The 21,996-nt window shown below is 38.7% G+C and overlaps 3 protein-coding genes across 3 annotated transcripts in view; all 3 read right to left on the reverse strand.

Annotated features, from left to right (window-relative positions):
- Positions 1-21,653, reverse strand: part of LOC145435119 (kelch-like protein 24a) — a 106,473-nt gene extending 84,820 nt beyond the window's left edge. Inside the window, exon 1 of the mRNA XM_080312392.1 lies at positions 16,911-21,653. Coding sequence (XP_080168518.1) covers positions 17,038-18,255 — 1,218 coding nt within the window. The 5' untranslated portion in view covers positions 18,256-21,653 and the 3' untranslated portion in view covers positions 16,911-17,037. The remainder of the gene's footprint in view (positions 1-16,910) is intronic.
- LOC145435103 (kelch repeat and BTB domain-containing protein 3-like) overlaps positions 1-21,996 on the reverse strand; it is a 273,848-nt gene that overhangs the window by 227,802 nt on the left and 24,050 nt on the right. The gene's annotated exons all lie outside the window — the stretch shown is intronic.
- LOC145435420 (uncharacterized) lies at positions 222-14,275 on the reverse strand. The gene is made up of 2 exons (XM_080312697.1): positions 9,323-14,275; positions 222-3,460 (listed from the first exon to the last, which is right to left on the reverse strand). Exons 1-2 carry the CDS (start codon positions 11,052-11,054, stop codon positions 1,836-1,838), a joined length of 3,357 nt encoding a protein of 1,118 aa, XP_080168823.1. The 5' UTR covers positions 11,055-14,275; the 3' UTR covers positions 222-1,835.

A 21,996-nucleotide genomic window follows, 5' to 3' on the forward strand; every position in this document is an offset into this window, starting at 1 on the left:
CATATGCTTTCGCAAACCATCTGTCCTCCTATGTAATGAGCCACATATGTCACACTTTAACTCTATACCATCAGTGTGCATCCTCGGAAGATTTCTTAGAGACTGTTGATGCTGGAAAAGTTTACCGCATACTTGGCATTCAAAGCTTTTTACAGCAGAGTGGACGGACATATGTGATTTCAAAGCTGTCTTTGAGCGGAGCAACATTGCGCAAATTTTGCACTCAACTTTTTTGATAGCGGATGCATTATGGACGATCTTTTTATGTTTTCTCAAATCTTTCTTTGTAAAGAATGATCTTTCACAAATTTCACATTTGAAACTTTTAACGTCAAAATGGCGCAGCACGTGATTCTTCAAACCTCTCATTTCTTTTAGAACTTTGCCGCAAATTTCGCATGTAAAATTTTTTGTACTCGAATGGAACTGCATGTGCTTTTTGAGATCATCTCTTTGTCCGAAGGGCAAATGACATGTTCGACAGGTCACAGTTTCCGTAGCAGAATGAAGCAGTAGGTTCTGACTCAAATTCCATTCAGAGGACAATGATTTGAAACAAACTTCACATTTGAAAGACTTTACGCCAGCATGGGTCAGCAAGTGCTGACCTGAACTGGATTCATGCGCTAGGGATTTAAAAAAAAGTTCACATTTGAGAGGCTTCACCGCACGAGTGTGAATTAGCAAGTGAATTTTCAGATGACTCTTTGTGCTGTAAAATCGACCACAAACGTCACACTCGTGGTATGGCATGGAATGGTGGAATGAATAAACAGGGTTCCTTGTGACCAGCTTCCGCGAGTAATAACTTTACACAAATTTAACAAAGCATGTTCAACTGCGCTCTATGATGAACTTGCTGCGTGTCTTGTAACTAAAACTAGCCCAAATCGTCCCAATGCTCAAATTAGTCCGAGTTTGAAAATTCGAGGCAGTGATGAACGATGATAGAAGCAGAGCTGCCACATAGGTATCAATCTATAAATTTCAATGCATCAATCTGAAAAAGTAAGCAGGACTATTAATAAATCAGTGTAAATATAGCTTGTGGGAACTGACTACAGCCATGATCAAATGATGTTCATATTTACCGCTTACATGCTGACACAACACAACAATATTTCTTTTTGAATTGACTGCAAAAAGAGCAGTGTGTCCGTCACATTTCTTTGAACTCGTCAAAAAATGATTAAAACACGTTAAGGCAGTGGTTCTCAACCTTTTAAACCCCAAGGCATGCTTTCGAAATGAAAAATAGTAGGGTACACACCAGCAAACTACCAGAATACTTAGCAGCACCCACTGTAGTAGTAACATTGATTAATGTGCCAATCCAAAATGCTTCCGTATTAAAAGTTAAGAAGTTCTCACGAAAACAAAACAATTCGTTGAATTTCATCACAAAGAAAGTCAGCGCAAGATTCGTTCTTGACTTCTAGCGCATATCTTTTCAATGTGCGGGCACTCATAGGATAATGCAATTTTCATCTTTTCTTCACGATCACCACTAACGAATACGGAAGAGTGGGAGCGAAAGCAATTCAATGCATTTTCACACAAATCGTTTAGCATGTGCGTGAGGACTGAGGATAACCATAGCTCAATAGTACTACTGGGAGGAACCGGCAGTTCAATTCCACTGACACGACATGATACTCTTATTACAATATTTGAAATTGTCAAGACAAATGCATAATGAACACATTCAATATATTATATCAAGTCTAGATCATGGGACGACGTAAAATATTAGTTTTTAGTTCCACTTTACCTGACACCTCTTGAAAAACACAACTGCTTGTGCAGAAAGAGTACTACAAAGACCTCATGCATCATCACAAAATAATTCCTGCCGAATAGACGTTGAGATCCAGAGACTTCACGTCTTGCGAATCGAATTCTATCAACGTATTCAACAAATTCGTCTTGGGGTTGAATTCGAGCATACTCGTGCATGGTCTGTTAGAAAAGAACCCACCGCATATGTATACCCTTCCGCCAACACAATAAGTCACAAAATATGAACGTTGCAAATTGGGAAGTGGGATTTGCGTCCAAATATATGCATCATGGGGCAACAAAAGAATGTTGCTTCCATACTGCGACTTGCCACTAAGACCACCAAGAACGTAAATGGTCTTATTCAAGGTGCATGCGACTGCACCAGTTCTCTTATCCGGTAAGGATGGCCCAATTGACCAAGTGGATGTCGAAAAGCTGAAACATTCCACATCTTGTATATAATTATTTAGTCCATTAGAGCCTCCAATTACATAAAGCTTATGCTGGGAAATAGTGAAGGCAGACGAAAGAGTTCTATATTGCTTGTTGGGGAGCTTTGACCAATGGTTATTATTTATGTCATATTGAGCCAAACAGCAGCTCGGATATTCATTTGCTACATAAAATTTACCCGATTTACAGGCAACTACACTGCTGTAATATGGAAATGAACGTTCAAGTTCTTTCCAGAGCGAATCATTTTCGAGAAAATTACGATAGTACAGATCATATTTGAGATCAATAACATATATGTAGCATTCCATTATAACAACTAAGCCTGGTATATAATTGAATGGCCGTAGCTCAGCGACCGACTTTCTGTCTATGTCAAACCACATGAGACGAGAAAGATAAACATTCACCATCAAAATACCAGGAGTACAGTCACCTTTGTAATCACTGGCTTCTAAATATGATTTCTCGGGCAGCGATTTCATGACGTTCGTCATGCATTCGGTGGATTTGGCAACAGATCGTTGCTGAGATAAATATTTACGATATGAGATGGGTATTTTTTGCAGGTCAATATGCTGCAATAAGTCAAAAAGTTGATTGGATCGATCCAAGTTGTCGTTGAACCAAATCGTCGCGGCTTTGCACTTGATCACATCCAACATCTTCAAATCTTCAGAGGAAATCAAATATTCCAGGAATTCGAAATCAACTTCCTTGAATTCGTCCCTTTTCATGATCGTGTGAAAGTGTTCATGAGCAAAACTTCTGCATGCTTGCTGTAATTGTTGACAGGAATACTTATCGGCAATATTTCTGGTGTCGAAAAACGAGTCCACGTCAAGATTTTCATCCAGGAAAAGTGACAATGCATCGCATGCTTTATTAATTCCAAACAAATGTGCCACATACATCAGTTTTTCCGTTTTTTTAATCAAGAAGGAAGCTTGTCCAGTGTACATGATTTCAATGCAGGTCATCACACATTCAGGATCCACATTCTTTAAATCCACCATTCCAAACCTGTTCTCTTTTGTGTCGTGATTGAGCATCTTTGCAAAATACTCGGAACTTGCGGCAATGACGCACTTGTGAACGAAGATTTTCTTTTCTCCCGCTTTGATAATGAAGTCGCAATACTGTTGATTGATTCTGAACTCGTCAAATTTCGACAGAAGGTCGAGGGCATGGCCCGTCTTGTCAATTTTCAAAAGATGTTCCATCACTGCTCACCAGTTTATATCCAAAATATATAGCTCACTAAACAACTTTGGAATAAAACTGTAACTGTAACATCAGATACAGGGTGAGTTTAGTTGTAACATATTCATGCAACGGTATCATCATATTCCTAACATACAGATAGGAAAGAAAATGTAATCCCCCATGTTAGCGAAGAGTGATATCCTTGGGCTTAGTTGACAGAAGATAGAATACTAAGGAACAAATTGAATATTATAGGGCCAAGGACATTTTAGGGTCTTTATCATAATCTAAGAAGAAATACCTTCTTTATTCTACAGAAAGCAATAAAACACAGACATCTACAGTGGACACAAATAGATGGAAGAAAAGTACCAACCAAGTAACAGCCACACCGAATCACATCGGAAAAAACTTTTTAGCGTACATAACAAAATCGTACTATAAAATTGCAGTTTGTGATGATGAACCACAGTTTTTGGAGAACATACTTATAGTAGTTGAACGAGTTACACAGTTTGAAAATTTACACAGTTTGAAAATTTTCTAGCATCCACTAACAAGTAGTGTCGAGCACAATTTAGTTCAGTTCATTAAGAATTCACCTAAATTCAAAACACCAAAAGACTGCGATACAATGAAAAAATAGCAAGGTGTCGAAACGATTAGAAGTAGACTAGTCTTTGACACCAGACACCCATCCAGGCCCAAGCAAATTAAATGGATAACATGCACACTGAACGAAGAGTAAAAGAACATAATATAAAAAGACAAACGACAAAATAAGGTGGCATGTGACGGAAGGCGAGATCGATATGTCAGGTCATGATCTGGTACACCTGCGGGAAGACTAGTGCTCATGCTCATTTAGTAGAAATTGATTATACTTGAATTGAATATCGATACACTTGGAGCTTTGGAGCCGGAGCCATGCATTTTCACTGGAGCTCAACATGAAATCGTGTGACAATTAAACACGCGAAGCGTGAAGAAAAATCTCACTACTATTTTAGCTTATTGTAATGTACGAAGATTTACTAAAAATGTGACTGGACCCTGGATCTGCCACTACGTCGGAACTGATATTTCAGTCATCAACATCCCAAGTGTCGCAGCCAGACTTGTTATTTTTGGTTGGCCTTGCAAGTTCATAATCTGTGCAATTCATTTTCGATAATATAACAGGAAATAAAATAGGAAATTATCTCGTGGGCCACTCAAAACACTCTCGCACGCCACATTTGGCCCGCTGGCCGCGGTTTGGCCACCCCTGATATAGACAAACCCATTCGATAATTTTCAGAGCCGGAGCCGGAGCTAATGTATGAGGGAAGAAGGCTCCGGAGCCGGAGCTGGAGCAGTTAAAATTTACGCTGCTCCAAAGCCGTGCATGTAGGTCCACATGGAGCATAGAGCGAGAAAAACAGAAATATAGTATGAAAATACACAAGAAGAAAACGGAAACATGGTACGAATATGGTCAAGCAATATAAATTGATGCGCACATGAATCTACAGAGTTTTTTTGCCTTGATAACAAAACTTGCTTATCGTGAAGATTTGAATGAATACTGTGATCCTACATGCATCTTGTATCTGTATTTCGACAGCTTTGCATACAACTTAGCTAAAAGATATCTCTAGCAGTTCTACAGATCTTACAATTGACTTTAAAGAAAATGGTGGAGGAACTTAATTATAATAACTTTGAAGTTTGTGTTCATCGTTTCACTACCGATGTGGTGATAGTGGAAAAACCCCAGTATATTTTGCTGAATTACAAATAGAAGTAGCATTATCTATGACACGTCAAAACAAAAAATGACTGATGACAAAACCAAGGTCGAGATGAATCGAGTAGCAAATTTCCATTGACTGGACTTGACTCTGTGGAGTCATTTTCTGTGTAGACTCGAATTTTAGTACAGTCATTAAGAATGACTCAAACAAGTTATAAGGCTAGAGACTATATATATGGATTGATTCAAATCTCGTGTATCAGGAACGATACCAGAAAATAGGCCGATATCAATTGCTTCGTACGTTTAATTAGACACATTGTGACTTGATAAAAACAAGTTTCTTTTGAATTGGGGCCTTCGATATTACCGAGGAGCTTTTAAAAAGTTGAGTTGAACTCGGAGGCTTGTAGTTGAGTCTCAAGACTATGACTCGACTCAACCATTTTTTCTTCGAGCCGGACTAGGACTTGGCCTGGCGGTGAGTTTTAAATGACTCGACTTCACTCGAGCAAAATCTCTAAAAGTAATATTGACTTGTGACTTGGCTACAACCCTAGACACAACACAGAAGAGTCTTCAAAAATAGAACACGTTGATAAATCCATGCGGTTATTATGACAATTTCACTCACAAATGTGGTGTAACTGTACAACCACAACAATACAGAACTCACGGTGATCTGTATCACGACATGAAGACAATGCCTTATCGGCATCTTCGAAAAAGAACATATTATCTATACGTGGTGTTGAACTGCCCGTTTTTTCTTTGTGGCTGAATATGAGTTGCATATATCAACATTATGATCGCTGTTGTTCTATGATGCAATATTAAGTGTTACTCGAATACACACATTCGATGCGCAGTCTATTACTCAGGAACTAGATTTACCCAAGCTCTACTAACAATCATAGAACGGACTTCAAATTTTTCAAGCATCAGTATGATCCATGTAGGCATACATGGAACACAGAGCGAGAAATACAAGAACATTGAAAATGAAAATCCACAAGCAACATAAATTGACAGGCACGTGTCGCTACAGAATTGGCTTGATCAATGACAAAACGGTACAGTGAAGTGAAGTAAAGTCGGCTGCATATCCTAAATCAGCTGATAAACACCAGGGGAAGATTGAGAACCGTGGTATTAACAATGCCTTGATGAAGGCTTGTATCGCGAATAAGATGTTGCCAGCATCAATAAATTGACATCATACTTTGTGAAACAATTGTTGTTTATACAATGTTCTTTCCATTTCTCTACTAGTTGCTGAAGATTACCCCTGACAAGTGTCAGGCGTAAATATTCAGGTTCATTTCAATATGAATATACCACTTAATTGTATATTGAAGTTTTGTACCTCCAAGAAGCTCTTAAAAACTGTTAAACTACGAAAATAACGAATTCACGGTGATCTGGTTTACGACATGAAGAAAATGCCTTACCTATAATACAGAGACCATAATGCAAAACAATAATGGAACAAAATACAGAAATGTCGAGAATGTTAAGAGACATCTATCCTGCAAATTGCATGCAAGTTTGCACATTCCAAATGCGAAGTCCAGTATATGACCCGAAAATATCATCCATCATATTTAATTTAGAAAAGCATGCAGATTCCCCATGACATGCCAATTCACATGACAATGAACGTCATGTAAAGTTTAATTCACGTAAATTGAAGTATTAATACAATAAAGTAATCGTTACATACTCAAAGTTCCTTCGTGTCAAAATGGACCTGCATGTGGTTCCTCAAACAAGAACTCCTGACAAATAACCTGCCGCATATTTCACACCTAAAATCTTTCACGTCCAAATGGCTCTTGATATGTTGCCTCAGAGAATGTTTTTGAACGAACGCTTGACCACACGTTTGGCACTTGAAATCTTTCATATTCAGATGGATACGCATATGCCTATTCAAAGAACACTTTTGGTTAAATGAAAGGTCGCATCGCTCGCATTTAAAATCTTTCACGCCATAATGGATGAGCATGTGTCGCCATAGGGATTGCTTTTGACTAAAACGTTTGCCACAGATTTCACACTCGAATTTCACATCAAAATGGATGAGAGTGTGTTTTTCCAGATACAGCAAGGTGGTGAACGATTTTCCACATGTCTCACACTCATGTCTCTCATCTTTAGTATGCGAATGGATGAGCATGTGGCGCGCTAAATCCGGTCCTCGCTTGAAAGATTTGCCACATATTTCACACGAGAAATTGTTCACATCCAAATGTATCGCCATATGTCTTTCCAAGCTACTCTCCATGCTATATAATGAGCCACATATTTCACATTTGAACTCTATACCAGTGGTTCCCAACGTGGGCGATTTGGCGATCTAGGGGGGCGAAAATGACGAAGGGGGCGACAGGGGGGCGAAAATGGACAAAGGGGGCGACAGGGGGCGAAAATAGCGAAGGGGGCGATAGGGGGGCGATGACGCGTAAAAACGGCTGACCTTTTTTTTTTTTTTTTTTTTTTTTTTAGTCATCCACCTAGCAATGCGGAGCGAAAAAACGTTATTTTCAGCTCTGAGCGGTAAAAGATGACCTTTTTTTTTTTTTTTTTTTTAGTCAACCCGCCAGTGATAACAGTCTGTATGCCCAATTATCGGTGCAGAAAATTTGGGGGGCGATGATCGGTGTTGACCTTGAAAAGGGGGCGATGGGTCGAAAAAGGTTGGGAACCACTGCTCTATACCATCAGTGTGCATCCTCGAATGACTTCTCAGACAATTTTTCTGTCGGAAAAGTTTACCGCATACTTGGCATTCAAAGCTTTTGGCAGAGTGGATGAGCATATGTGATTCCAAAGTCGTCGTTGAGCAGACTAATTTAGCGCAAATTTCGCACTTGTATTTTTTGATACTGGTAACGGTATGGACTTTCCTATGATTTCTCAAATCTTTCTTTGTGAAGAATGATCTTTCACAAACTTCACATTTGAAACCTTTCATGTCAAAATGGTGAAGCACGTGATTCTTCAAACCTCTCATTTCTTTCAGAATTTTGCCGCAAATTTCGCACGTGAAATTTTTAGTGCTGGAATGGAACTGTATGTGCTTTTTCAGATCATCTCTTTGTCCGAAGGGCAGAGCACAAGTTCGACAGGTCACAGTTTCTGCAGCAGTATGGAGCAGTAGGTGATGAGTCAAATTCCATTTAGAGGACAATGATTTGAAACAAAGGCCACATTGGAAAGGCTTCATGCTAGCATTTATCCGCGAGTGTTGATTTTAACTGGATTTACTGGCAGAGGGTTTACAACAAAATTCACATTTGAAAAGGCTCACCGTATGAGTGTGAATCAGTAAGTGCTTTTCCAAATCACTTTTTGTGCTGTAGAATCGACCGTAGATGTCACAATTCGTGGTATGATGTGGCGGAATGTATATACAGTGTTCCTTGTGACCCGCTTTCTAGAGGAATGACTTGCCACAAATTTGACAAAGCGTCTTTATCTGTGTGCTCCTCTACGGACTTGCTGCGTGTCCTGTACCTAAAACTACCGCCAATTGTTCCAATTCTTAAGTCAGTCAGAGATTGAAAATTCGTTGTATTGACGAACGACTATGGAAGCAGAGCTGCAGCAGAGATATGCCAATCTGTTAATCTTTACGCAATAATCTGCAAATAGTAAGCATATCTATTAATAAAATTGTGTAAATTTTGTTTATGGAAACCGACTGCAGCAGTGATCAAATGATATTTATATTCAGGGCTGACATAACACGGTAATATTCCAATTAGAATTGACTGCAAAAGTTCAGTGTGACAGTCGCGATTTTCCAGCTCGTCAAAAAACGGTCGAAACACATCAAGGGGTGCCAAGAAGTTGACAAATCTCAAAGTTTTCTCTGTAACGTCAGTAACATTTTGATTGGCTCAAAGTAACCCGTGAGCTCAACACTACAAAATTGAGGGAAATTGGAAAGGAAGGAACACGATGTCTGAATCAGCTGGGCTTACAGATAGTGAGAAAGCGTCATTAACACAGTTTTATAAAACAACGGATAACGGACAAAAAACAAGATCCATGCTTTCTCGCAAGATGTATAAAACCAAAGGCAAGATGTTTGCAAAATCACTAATTTTGAAATTTGATCCGTTAACGTTTTGTGGCATCACAAGATGATTGCCGAAGCATGGATTCCATTGTTCAGATATTCCGGGTCATCACTATGGAAGTCTATCAACGTACTCAACAAATGAGTTTTCGGATTGAACTCGAGGATATCATCGCAGAGCATTTCATCATTGTATCCACCACATATGTATATCTTTCCGAGAATACAATGAGTTTTGAAATCCATTCGCTTCAATCCGGGTTTTTGAACTGGAATTATCGTCCACATACTTTCAGCACTGGGTAGCCAAAGAATGTCGGTTGCATACATACAGTTCACAGTTTTTCCGCCAAGAAGGTAGATGGCGTTATTCAATGTACATGCACTTGCATCAGTTCTCACAACTGGCAATGATGGTCCACGCGACCAAGTAGATGCTGAAAGGTTGTAACATTCCACAGCCAGCACAAATTTTGATGAAAAGATATCAAAACCACCAATTGCGTAAAGCTTATCCTTAGATATAGTGAAGGCAGATGCATCCACAATGGATTGCTTGTTAGGAAGCTTCGACCACTTGTTATTGATTGTGTCATATTGGGCCAAAGACTCGATCCGATTATGACTTGCTAAGTAAAATTTCCCTGATTTATGTGCAACTACTTCACTGTATCGGAATTCAGGTAATGGACGTTCAAGTTTTATCCAGGGTGAATGATATTCAAGAAGATTACGACGGTATAAATCAGAATTATTATCAATGACATATATGTAGCAGTCCATCACAACTATTGCATTAAATCGTGTCATACTATCTTCATAATTGAAATGCCGCTGCTCGGTCAAAAACTTTCTGTCCATGTCAAACCACATAAAACGTTTAACTTTTCCATTCGTCATTATAATGCCAGGAGTGCAGTCACCTTTGTAATCACTGGCTTCTACATCTGATCTCTCAGGTAGCGACTTCATGATGTGCATCATGCATTCGGTGGATTTGGCAACAGTTGGCTGCTGAGATAAAAATTTACGATAGTAGACGGGGATTTTTTCCAGGTCGATGTGCTTCAGTAAATCAAAAAGTTGATCGGCGCAATCTAAGTCGTCATTGACCCAAATCATTGACGCTTTGCATTTAATAACATCCAACACATGCAAATCTTCTAAGGAAATCAAATCCTCCAGGAAATCAAACTCAAGTTCCTTGAAATACGATGTTTTCATGATCGAATGAAAGTAATCGCGAGCAAAACTTCTGCATGCTTGCTGTAATTGCTGACAGAAATACTTCTCAGCAATATACCTGGTATCAAAAAACGAGTCTATGTCCAGATTTTCCTCCAGGTAAAGTGACATTGCATCGCATACTTTATCAATTCCAAACAAATGCGCCACATACATTAGTTTTTCCGTATTTCGAATCAGAAACGAGGCTTGTCCAGTGTACATGATTTCAATACAGGTCATCACACATTCAGGATCTACATGCTTTAAATCAACCTTTCCCAACATGTTTTCTTTTGTGTCGTGATTGAGCATCTTTGCAAAATACTCGGAACTTGCGGCAATGACGCACTTGTGAACGAAGATTTCCTTTTCTCCCGCTTTGATAACGAAGTCGCAATACTGTTGATTGCTTCTGAACTCGTCAAATTTCGATAGAAGGTCAATGGCATGACCCGACTTGCCAATATTCAGAAGATGTTCCATCACAGTTGACCAGTTTATAGCCAAAATATATACCCCACTCAAAAACTTTAGAATAATATCTGTAACTGTAACATCATACATACAGTGAGATTAGTTGTACTACATTGATGCAACGGTATCATCATGTTCCTAACATAAGGATAGGAAAGAAAATGCAACCCCACATGTTAGCAAAGAGTGATATCCTTGCGCTCAGGTGACAGAAGATAGACTTGATCAAAAAATTTAATGGTACAGGGCCAAGCACATATCTGGGTCTCAACAAAATCTACAGAAAGCAACAAAACACAGACATGTACGGTGGACACAAAACGATGGCAGAAAAGTACGTACCAAGTAATAGCCTAGCACCTGGGAAATCAATGCCAAATCGCATCACAAAAACGTACTATAAAATTGTAGTTTGTGATGCTAAACCACAGTTTCAGGAGAACCGATTTATAGTACTTGAACGAGTTACATATTTTGCAGCATCCCCTAACAAGTAGTGCTGAGCACAATTTAGTTCAGTTCATTATTAATTCTCTTCAATCCAAAACACGACTAGACTGCGATACAATGAAAAAATGGCAAGGTATCGAAACTATTTGGAGTAGTCTTTGAAATCAGACACCCACCCGGGCCTAAGCGAAGTAAATGGAAGGCATGCACACTGAACGAAGAACAAAAGAATATAGTACAAAAAGACAAGATACAAAATGAGGTGGCATGTGACGGAAGGCGAGATCGATATGTCACTTCATGGTCTGGTAGACTTGAGGACTGACTAGTGTTCCTTCAGTAGAAATTGATTGTATTTCAACTTGGATATGGACACGCTCTGGGAATGCCGGATAGCCGACGAAATGACGATTCGAATGCTTTAATCCAAACCATGTAACAAATGTTACGATCTGAGGTGAGAAGTGACAGATGTTTATTTTCTGAGTACGGTACTGAGATCGTACGCCCCTTTCCATGAAAAGGTATATCGTCAACGAGAGTTTGACGCTATTTTCTCAATGTGGAAGCGTCAAAACCGAATTCACAGGATCCAAAACTCATAGCAGAGCTACGCAGGTTACTGTTGATTAAATTTCAGCAAAGTCATAATCAACCCACAGCAATATCACAAATTGAAATGAAATCCGCATGGTCACAAAATACCATATTATTTACCACCTAGGCCAGTGGTTTTCAACTGGTGGGGAATTCGATGGTTGGTTTCTGGTGGGGTATAGACACATTTGTAAACCGTAATATACAGGATCGTCTACCACACATGCGCGATTACCGTTACCAGTTATCTAGTCTGGACTGTATGAATCAAAACTCATAAATTGAAAGTGTCCTCGAAGGACGCCTAAATGTCCTTCTAGTCAACACAATACTATCGGTTGACAATTTTCAAAATCACAAGTTTTCTTGAAGCTTTCAGAATTCATAACAAGTGTTCATTTTTTGGGATCTCAAAATATGGTAACCTATTTTTAAGGGTATATAGGAGTTTTGGGTAGTGGGGAATAAAGACTCGGAATAAATCTGAAATGGGAAATGAAGACAAAAGGGTTGGGAACTACTGATCCAGGCCTACATGAGGTGTAAAAGTGACGTTACATTTTTTTGTGGCAGCATTCAAGTTATCCGACATATATGAAAAAACCAAGGATTATAGTTCTATGATGCTATATTAAGTGATAGTTCAATAAACACCTGATTCTCCATCTCTTAACTCAGGTACTCGATTTTCCCAAGCCCTACTGACAAGCATAGAACAAACTTCAATATTTATAATGGGTATGATACATGTACGCCTACAAGGACACAGACCAAGAAACACAGAAAGATAGCATGAAAATGCACAAGCAATAAACAGAGAATGATCGTATGAAAAAGCAATATAAATGCCGCTACATAGTTTAGTTGCTTGATAGCAAAACTTGCTTATCGTGAAGATGTCAATGAATGCTGTGATACTACCTGCAACCAATAACTATAATTCAACAGCTTACTGTACTAGCTAGTTTCAAGATATCTCTCACAGTCTTATAGAACTTACGATTGAATTTGAAGAAAACGGTAGGTGTACTAAGTTCAATAACTTGGAAGTTTGAGTTCATCGTTACAATACCAATGTGGTGGTGGTAAAAGCAAAAATAGATGCAACGCTGTAAATTTTATGGAATTACAAGTAGAGTTAGCAATATCTAAGACATGTCAAAACTAAAAATGACTGATGACACAAGCAGGGTTGATATGACTCGAGTCGCGAATTTCCGTCGACTTGACTTGACCTAGCAATTTTCAGTATTGACTCGCATAATCCCCATGACTTGTGACATTGTATATGGCTTGATTTAAGTCTCGTGATCATGGACGATGCCCAAAAATAGGCTCAGAACCAGTGTTTTTGTTTATTTGAAGAGACATAATGAGATTGATAAAAACGAGGGTCTTACGAGTTGGAGCCATCGAAATCACCAAAGAACTTTAGAAATGTGACTTCAACGTGACTTGAACTCTATAATAAACAAGGAAGACTATGGCTTGGACTCGAGTCTCAAGACTGTGACTTGAAGTCGGCTAATTTTTCTTAGACTTGGACTAGGACTAGACCAGGTGGTGAGTGGTTAATATTGACTCGATTTCACTCGAGTCAAAGCTAAAAAAATTAATACTGACTCGTGACTTGGCTGCAACCCTAGACACAACACAGAATAGTCTTTAAAAAAAGAATCCATCGATATATGTTGTCAAATCCATGTGGTTTACATGACAATTTCACTCATAAATGTGGTAAAGCTTATTTCAAATTACTTTCAATTTCTCAAAATCCAAATTGTGAAAAGTAATAATTTTTACCTAAGATTTGTTAAAGTAGAATGAGTCTGAAAAGGACGTGGGAAAGTAGCACAAGTAACCTAAACCTAAGCCTTTAGTACACTACACAGTCCACACCAACTCAAAATATTCTACAACTGTAAAACAACGATGATACAGAACTCAGGGTGATTTGGTTTACGACATGCAGACAACGCCTTACCTATAGTTAAAACCGTAATGTAAAACAATGATGGAATAAAATATAAGAAAGGTTGAGAAAACTAAGAGACTTTCATCCAGCAAAAGGCATGCAGGTTGGCATATTCTAAATGCGAAGTCAAGTAGATGACCAAAAAATATTATCCAGCATATTTAATATAGACATGCATATAGATTCCCCATGCATGCCACTTCACATGACATAAATGTCATGTAAGGCTTAATTCCGGTAAATTGAAGTGTAAATATAATAAGGTAATTCTTCCATACTCAAAAGTTACTTTGTGTCAAAATGGGCTCGCATGTGGTTCCTCAAACAGGAACTCCTGACGAATAACTTTCCGCATATTTCACACCCATAATCTTTTACGTTCAAATGGCTCTTCATATGTTGCCTCAGAGAATGTTTTTGAACAAACGCTTGACCACACGTTTGACATTTGAAATCTTTTAGATCCAGATGGATACGCATATGCCGATTCAAAGAACATTTTTGGTTAAATGAAAGGTCGCATCTCCCACATTTAAAATCTTTCACGCCATAATGGATGAGCATGTGTCGCTGTAGGGATAGCTTTTGACTAAAATATTTGCCACAGACTTCACACTCGAATTTCACAGCAAAATGGATGAGAGTGTGATTTTTTAAATACAGCAGTGTGGAGAACGATTTTCCACATGTCTCACACTCATGTCTCTCATCGTTAGTGCGTGAATGGATGAGCAAGTGGTTAGCTAAACCTTCCCTTCGCTTGAACGATCTTCCGCATATTTCACACGAGAAATTATTCACATCCAAATGGATCGCCATATGCTTTCGCAAACCATCTGTCCTCCTATGTAATGAGCCACATATGTCACACTTCAACTCTATACCATCAGTGTGTGTCCTCGAATGATTTCTTAGAGACTGTTGATGCTGGAAAAGTTTACCGCATACTTGGCATTCAAAGCTTTTTACAGCAGAGTGGACGGACATATGTGATTTCAAAGCTGTCTTTGAGCAGAGCAACATTGCGCAAATTTTGCACTCAACTTTTTTGATAGCGGATGCATTATGGACGATCTTTTTATGTTTTCTCAAATCTTTCTTTGTGAAGAATGATCTTTCACAAATTTCACATTTGAAACTTTTAACGTCAAAATGGCGCAGCACGTGATTCTTCAAACCTCTCATTTCTTTTAGAACTTTGCCGCAAATTTCGCATGTAAAATTTTTTGTACTTGAATGGAACTGCATGTGCTTTTTGAGATCATCTCTTTGTCCGAAGGGCAAATGACATGTTCGACAGGTCACAGTTTCCGTAGCAGAATGAAGCAGTAGGTGCTGACTCAAATTCCATTCAGAGGACAATGATTTGAAACAAACTTCACATTTGAAAGGCTTTACGCCAGCATGGGTCAGCAAGTGCTGACCTGAACTGGATTCATGCGCTAAGGATTTGAAATAAAGTTCACATTTGAGAGGCTTCACCGCACGAGTGTGAATCAGCAAGTGAATTTTCAGAGGACTCTCTGTGCTGTAAAATCGCCCACAAACGTCACACTGGTGGTATGGCATGGCGGAATGAATGAACAGTGTTTCTTGTCACCAGCTTCCACGAGTAATAACTTTACACAAATTTAACAAAGCGTGTTCAATTGTGCTCTATGATGAACTTGCTGCGTGTCTTGTAACTAAAACTAGCCCAAATCGTCCCAATGCTCAAATCAGTCCGAGTTTGAAAATTCGAGGTAGTGATGAACGATGATAGAAGCAGAGCTGCCACAGAGGTATCAATCTATAAATTTCAATGCATCAATCTGAAAAAGTAAGCAGGACTATTAATAAATCAGTGTAAATATAACTTGTGGGAACTGACTACAGCCATGATCAAATGATGTTCATATTTACCGCTTACATGCTGACACAACACAACAATATTTCTTTTTGAATTGACTGCAAAAAGAGCAGTGTGTCCGTCACATTTCTTTGAACTCGTCAAAAAATGATTAAAACACGTTAAGGCAGTGGTTCTCAACCTTTTAAACCTCAAGGCATGCTTTCGAAATGAAAAATAGTAGGGTACACACTAGCAAACTACCAGAATACTTAGCAGCACCCACTGCAGTAGTAACATTGACTAATGGGCCAATCCAAAATGCTTCTGTATTAAAAGTTGAGAAGTTCTCACGAAAACAAAACAATTCGTTGAATTTCATCACAAAGAAAGTCAGCGCAAGATTCGTGGATGACTTCTAGCGCATATCTTTTCAATGTGCGGGCACTCATAGAATAATGCAATTTTCATCTTTTCTTCACGATCACCACTAACGAATACGGAAGAGTGGGAGCAAAAGCAATTCAATGCATTTTCACGCAAATCGTTTAGCATGTGCGTGAGGACTGAGGATAACCATACCTCAATAGTACTACTGGGAGAAACCGGCAGTTCAATTCCACTGACACGACATGATACTCTTATTACAATATTTGAAATTGTCAAGACAAATGCATAATGAGCACATTCAATATATTATATCAAGTCTAGATCATGGGACGACGTAAAATTTTAGTTTTAAGCTCCACTTTAACTGACACCTCTTGAAAAACACAACTGCTTGTGCAGAAAGAATACTACAAAGACCTCATGCATCATCACAAAATAATTCCTGCCGAATAGACGTTGAGATCCAGAGTCTTCACGTCTTGCGAATCGAATTCTATCAACGTATTCAACAAATTCGTCTTGGGGTTGAATTCGAGGATACTCGTGCATGGTCTGTTAGAAAAGAACCCACCGCATATGTATACCCTTCCGCCAACACAATAAGTAACAAAATATGAACGTTGCAAATTGGGAAGTGGGATTTGCGTCCAAATACGTGCGTCATGGGGCAACAGAAGGATGTTGCTTCCGTAAACTGACTTGCCACTAAGTCCACCAAGAACGTATATGCTCTTATTAAAGGTGCATGCGACTGCACCAGTTCTCTTATCCGGTAAGGATGGCCCAATTGACCAAGTGGATGTCGAAAAGCTGAAACATTCCACATCTTGCAATTAGTTATTCAGTCCATTAGAGCCTCCAATTACATAAAGCTTATGCTGGAAAATAGTGAAGGCAGACGAAAGAGTTCTATATTGCTTGTTGGGGAGCTTTGACCAATGGTTATTATTTATGTCATATTGAGCCAAACAGCAGCTCGGATATTCATTTGCTACATAAAATTTACCCGACTGGCAGGCAACTACACTGCTGTAATATGGAAATGAACGTTCAAGTTCTTTCCAGAGCGAATCATTTTCGAGAAAATGACGATAGTACAGATCATACTTGCGATCAATAACATATATGTAGCATTCCATTATAACTACTGAGCCTGGTATGTAATTGAATGGCCGTAGCTCAGTGACCGACTTTCTGTCTATGTCAAACCACACGAGACGAGAAAGATCAACATTCACCATCAAAATACCAGGAGTACAGTCACCTTTGTAATCACTGGCTTCTACATATGATTTCTCGGGCAGCGATTTCATGACGTACGTCATGCATTTGGTGGATTTGGCAACAGATTGTTGCTGAGATAAAAATTTACGATATGAGATGGGTATTTTTTGCAGTTCAATATGCTGCAATAAGTCAAAAAGTTGATTGGATCGGTCCAAATTGTCGTTGAACCAAATCGTCGCGGCTTTGCACTTGATCACATCCAACATCTTCAAATCTTCAGAGGAAATCAAATATTCCAGGAATTCGAAATCAACTTCCTTGAATTCGTCCCTTTTCATGATCGCGTGAAAGTGTTCATGAGCAAAACTTCTGCATGCTTGCTGTAATCGTTGACAGGAATACTTATCGGCAATATTTCTGGTGTCGAAAAACGAGTCCACGTCAAGATTTTCATCCAGGAAAAGTGACAATGCATCGCATGCTTTATTAATTCCAAACAAATGTGCCACATACATCAGTTTTTCCGTTTTTTTAATCAAGAAGGAAGCTTGTCCAGTGTACATGATTTCAATGCAGGTCATCACACATTCAGGATCCACATTCTTTAAATCCACCATTCCCAACCTGTTCTCTTTTGTGTCGTGATTCAGCATCTTTGCAAAATACTCGGAACTTGCGGCAATGACGCACTTGTGAACAAAGATTTCCTTTTCTCCCGCTTTGATAATGAAGTCGCAATACTGTTGATTGATTCTGAACTCGTCAAATTTCGACAGAAGGTCGAGGGCATGGCCCGTCTTGTCAATTTTCAAAAGATGTTCCATCACTGCTCACCAGTTTATATCCAAAATATATAGCTCACTAAAAAATTTAGAATAAAACTGTAACTGTAACATCAGATACATGGTGAGTTTAGTTGTAACATATTTATGCAACGGTATCATCATATTCCTAACATACAGATAGGAAAGAAAATGTAATCCCCCATGTTAGCAAAGGGTGATATCCTTGGGCTTAGGGGACAGAAGATAGAATACCAAGGAACAAATTGAATATTATAGGGCCAAGGACATTTTAGGGTCTTTAACATAATCGAAGAAGAAATACCTTCTTTATTCTACAGAAAGCAATAAAACACAGACATCTACAGTGGACACAAATAGATGGAAGAAAAGTACCAACCAAGTAACAGCCAAACCGAATCACATCGGAAAAACTTTTTAGCGTACGTAACAAAATCGTACTATAAAATTGCAGTTTGTGATGCTGAACCTACTTATAGCAGTTGAACGAGTTACACAGTTTGAAAATTTTCTAGCATCCACAAACAAGTAGTGTCGAGCACAATTTAGTTCAGTTCATTAAGAATCCACCTCAATTCAAAACACCAAAAGACTGCGATACAATGAAAAAATAGCAAGGTGTCGAAACGATTAGAAGTAGGCTTGTCTTTGACACCAGAAACCCACCCAGGCCGAAGCAAATTAAATGGATAACATGCACACTGAACGAAGAGTAAAAGAACATAATATAAAAAGACAAACGACAAAATAAGGTTGCATGTGACGGAAGGCGAGATCGATATGTCAGGTCATGATCTGGTACACCTGAGGGCTGACTAGTGCTCATGCTCATTTAGTAGAAATTGATTATACTTGAATATCGATACACTTGGAGCTTTGGAGCCGGAGCCATGCATTTTCACTGGAGCTCAACATGAAATTGTGTGACAATTAAACACGCGAAGCGTGAAGAAAAATTTCACTACTATTTTAGCTTATTGTAATGTACGAAGATTTACTAAAAATGTGACTGGATCCTGGATCTGCCACTACGTCGGAACTGATATTTCAGTCATCAACATCCCAAGTGTCGCAGCCAGACTTGTTATTTTTTGTTGGCCTTGCAAGTTCATAATCTGAGCAATTCATTTTCGATAATATAACAGGAAATAAAATAGGAAATTATCTCGTGGGCCACTCCAAACCCTCTCGCACGCCACATTTGGCCCGCTGGCCGCGGTTTGGCCACCCCTGATATAGACAAACCCATTCGATAATTTTCAGAGCCGGAGCCGGAGCTAATGTATGACGGAAGAAGGCTCCGGAGCCGGAGCTGGAGCAGTTAAAATTTACGCTGCTCCAAAGCCGTGCATGTAGGTCCAAATGGAGCATAGAGCGAGAAAAACAGAAATATAGTATGAAAATACACAAGAAACAAACGGAAAGATGGTACGAATATGGTCAAGCAATATAAATTGATGCGCACATGAATCTACAGAGTTTTTTTGCCTTGATAACGAAACTTGCTTATCATGAAGATTTGAATGAATACTGTGATCCTACATGCATCTTGTATCTGTATTTCGACAGCTTTGCATACAACTTAGCTAAAAGATATCTCTAGCAGTTCTACAGATCTTACAATTGACTTTAAAGAAAATGATTATAATAACTTTGAAGTTTGTGTTCATCGTTTCACTACCGATGTGGTGATAGTGGAAACACCCCAGTATATTTTGCTGAATTACAAATAGAAGTAGCATTATCTATGACACGTCAAAACAAAAAATGACTGATGACAAAACCAAGGTCGTGATGAATCGAGTAGCAAATTTCCATTGACTGGACTTGACTCTGTGCAGTCATTTTCTGTGTAGACTCGACTTTTAGTACAGTCATTAAGAATGACTCAAACAAGTTATAAGGCTAGAGACTATATATATGGATTGATTCAAATCTCGTGTATCAGGAACGTTACCAGAAAATAGGCCGATATCAATTGCTTCATACGTTTAATTAGACACGTTGAGACTTGATAAAAATGAGTTTCTTTTGAATTGGGGCCTTCGATATCACCGAGGAGCTTTTAAAAAGTTGAGTTGAACTCGGAACACTATGGCTTGTAGTTGAGTCTCAAGACTATGACTCGACTCAACCATGTTTTCTTTGAGCCGGACTAGGACTTGGCCTGGCGGTGAGTTTTAAATGACTCGACTTCACTCGAGCAAAATCTCTAAAAGTAATATTGACTTGTGACTTGGCTACAACCCTAGACACAACACAAAAGAGTCTTCAAAAATAGAACACGTTGATAAACCCATGCGGTTATTATGACAATTTCACTCACAAATGTGGTGCAACTGTACAACTACAACAATACAGAACTCACGGTGATCTGTATCACGACATGAAGACAATGCCTTATCGGCATCTTCGAAAAAGAACATATTATCTATATGTGGTGTTGAACTGCCCGTTTTTTCTTTGTGGCTGAATATGAGCTGCATATATCAACATTATGATCGCTGTTGTTCTATGATGCAATATTAAGTGTTACTCGAATACACACATTCGATGCGCAGTCTATTACTCAGGAACTAGATTTTCCCAAGATCTACTAACAATCATAGAACGGACTTCAAATTTTTCAAGCATCAGTATGATCCATGTAGGCATACATGGAACACAGAGCGAGAAATACAAAAATATTGTATGAAAATGCACAAGCAACATAAATTGACAGGCACATGTCGCTACAGAATTGGCTTGATCAATGACAAAACGGTACAGTGAAGTGAAGTAAAGTCGGCTGCATATCCTAAATCAGCTGATAAACACTAGGGGAAGATTGAGAACCGTGGTATTAACAAGAGCCTTGATGAAGGCTTGTATCGCGAATAAGATGTTGCCAGCATCAATCAATTGTTGTCATACTTTGTGAAACAATTGTTGTTTTTACAATGTTCTTTCCATTTCTCTACTAGTTGCTGAAGATTACCCCTGACAAGTGTCAGGCGTAAATATTCAGGTTCATTTCAATATGAATATACCACTTAATTGTATATTGAAGTTTTGTACCTCCAAGAAGCTCTTAAAAACTGTTAAACTACGAAAATAACGAATTCACGGTGATCTGGTTTACGACATGAAGAAAATGCCTTACCTATAATACAGAGACCATAATGCAATACCATAATGGAACAAAATACAGAAATGTCGAGAATGTTAAGAGACATCTATCCTGCAAATTGCATGCAAGTTTGCACATTCCAAATGCGAAGTCCAGTATATGACCCGAAAATATCATCCATCATATTTAATTTAGAAAAGCATGCAGATTCCCCATGACATGCCAATTCACATGACAATGAACGTCATGTAAAGTTTAATTCACGTATATTGAAGTATTAATAGAATAAAGTAATCGTTACATACTCAAAGTTCCTTCGTGTCAAAATGGACCTGCATGTGGTTCCTCAAACAAGAACTCCTGACAAATAACCTGCCGCATATTTCACACCCAAAATCTTTCACGTCCAAATGGCTCTTGATATGTTGCCTCAGAGAATGTTTTTGAACGAACGCTTGACCACACGTTTCGCACTTGAAATCTTTCATATTCAGATGGATACGCATATGCCTATTCAAAGAACACTTTTGGTTAAATGAAAGGTCGCATCGCTCGCATTTAAAAGCTTTCACGCCATAATGGATGAGCATGTGTCGCCATAGGGATTGCTTTTGACTAAAACGTTTGCCACAGATTTCACACTCGAATTTCAC

Source organism: Botryllus schlosseri, chromosome 3 (genome assembly GCF_051294905.1).
Source record: "Botryllus schlosseri isolate E-star chromosome 3, Bs_hap1, whole genome shotgun sequence".
Taxonomy (NCBI): domain Eukaryota; kingdom Metazoa; phylum Chordata; class Ascidiacea; order Stolidobranchia; family Styelidae; genus Botryllus; species Botryllus schlosseri.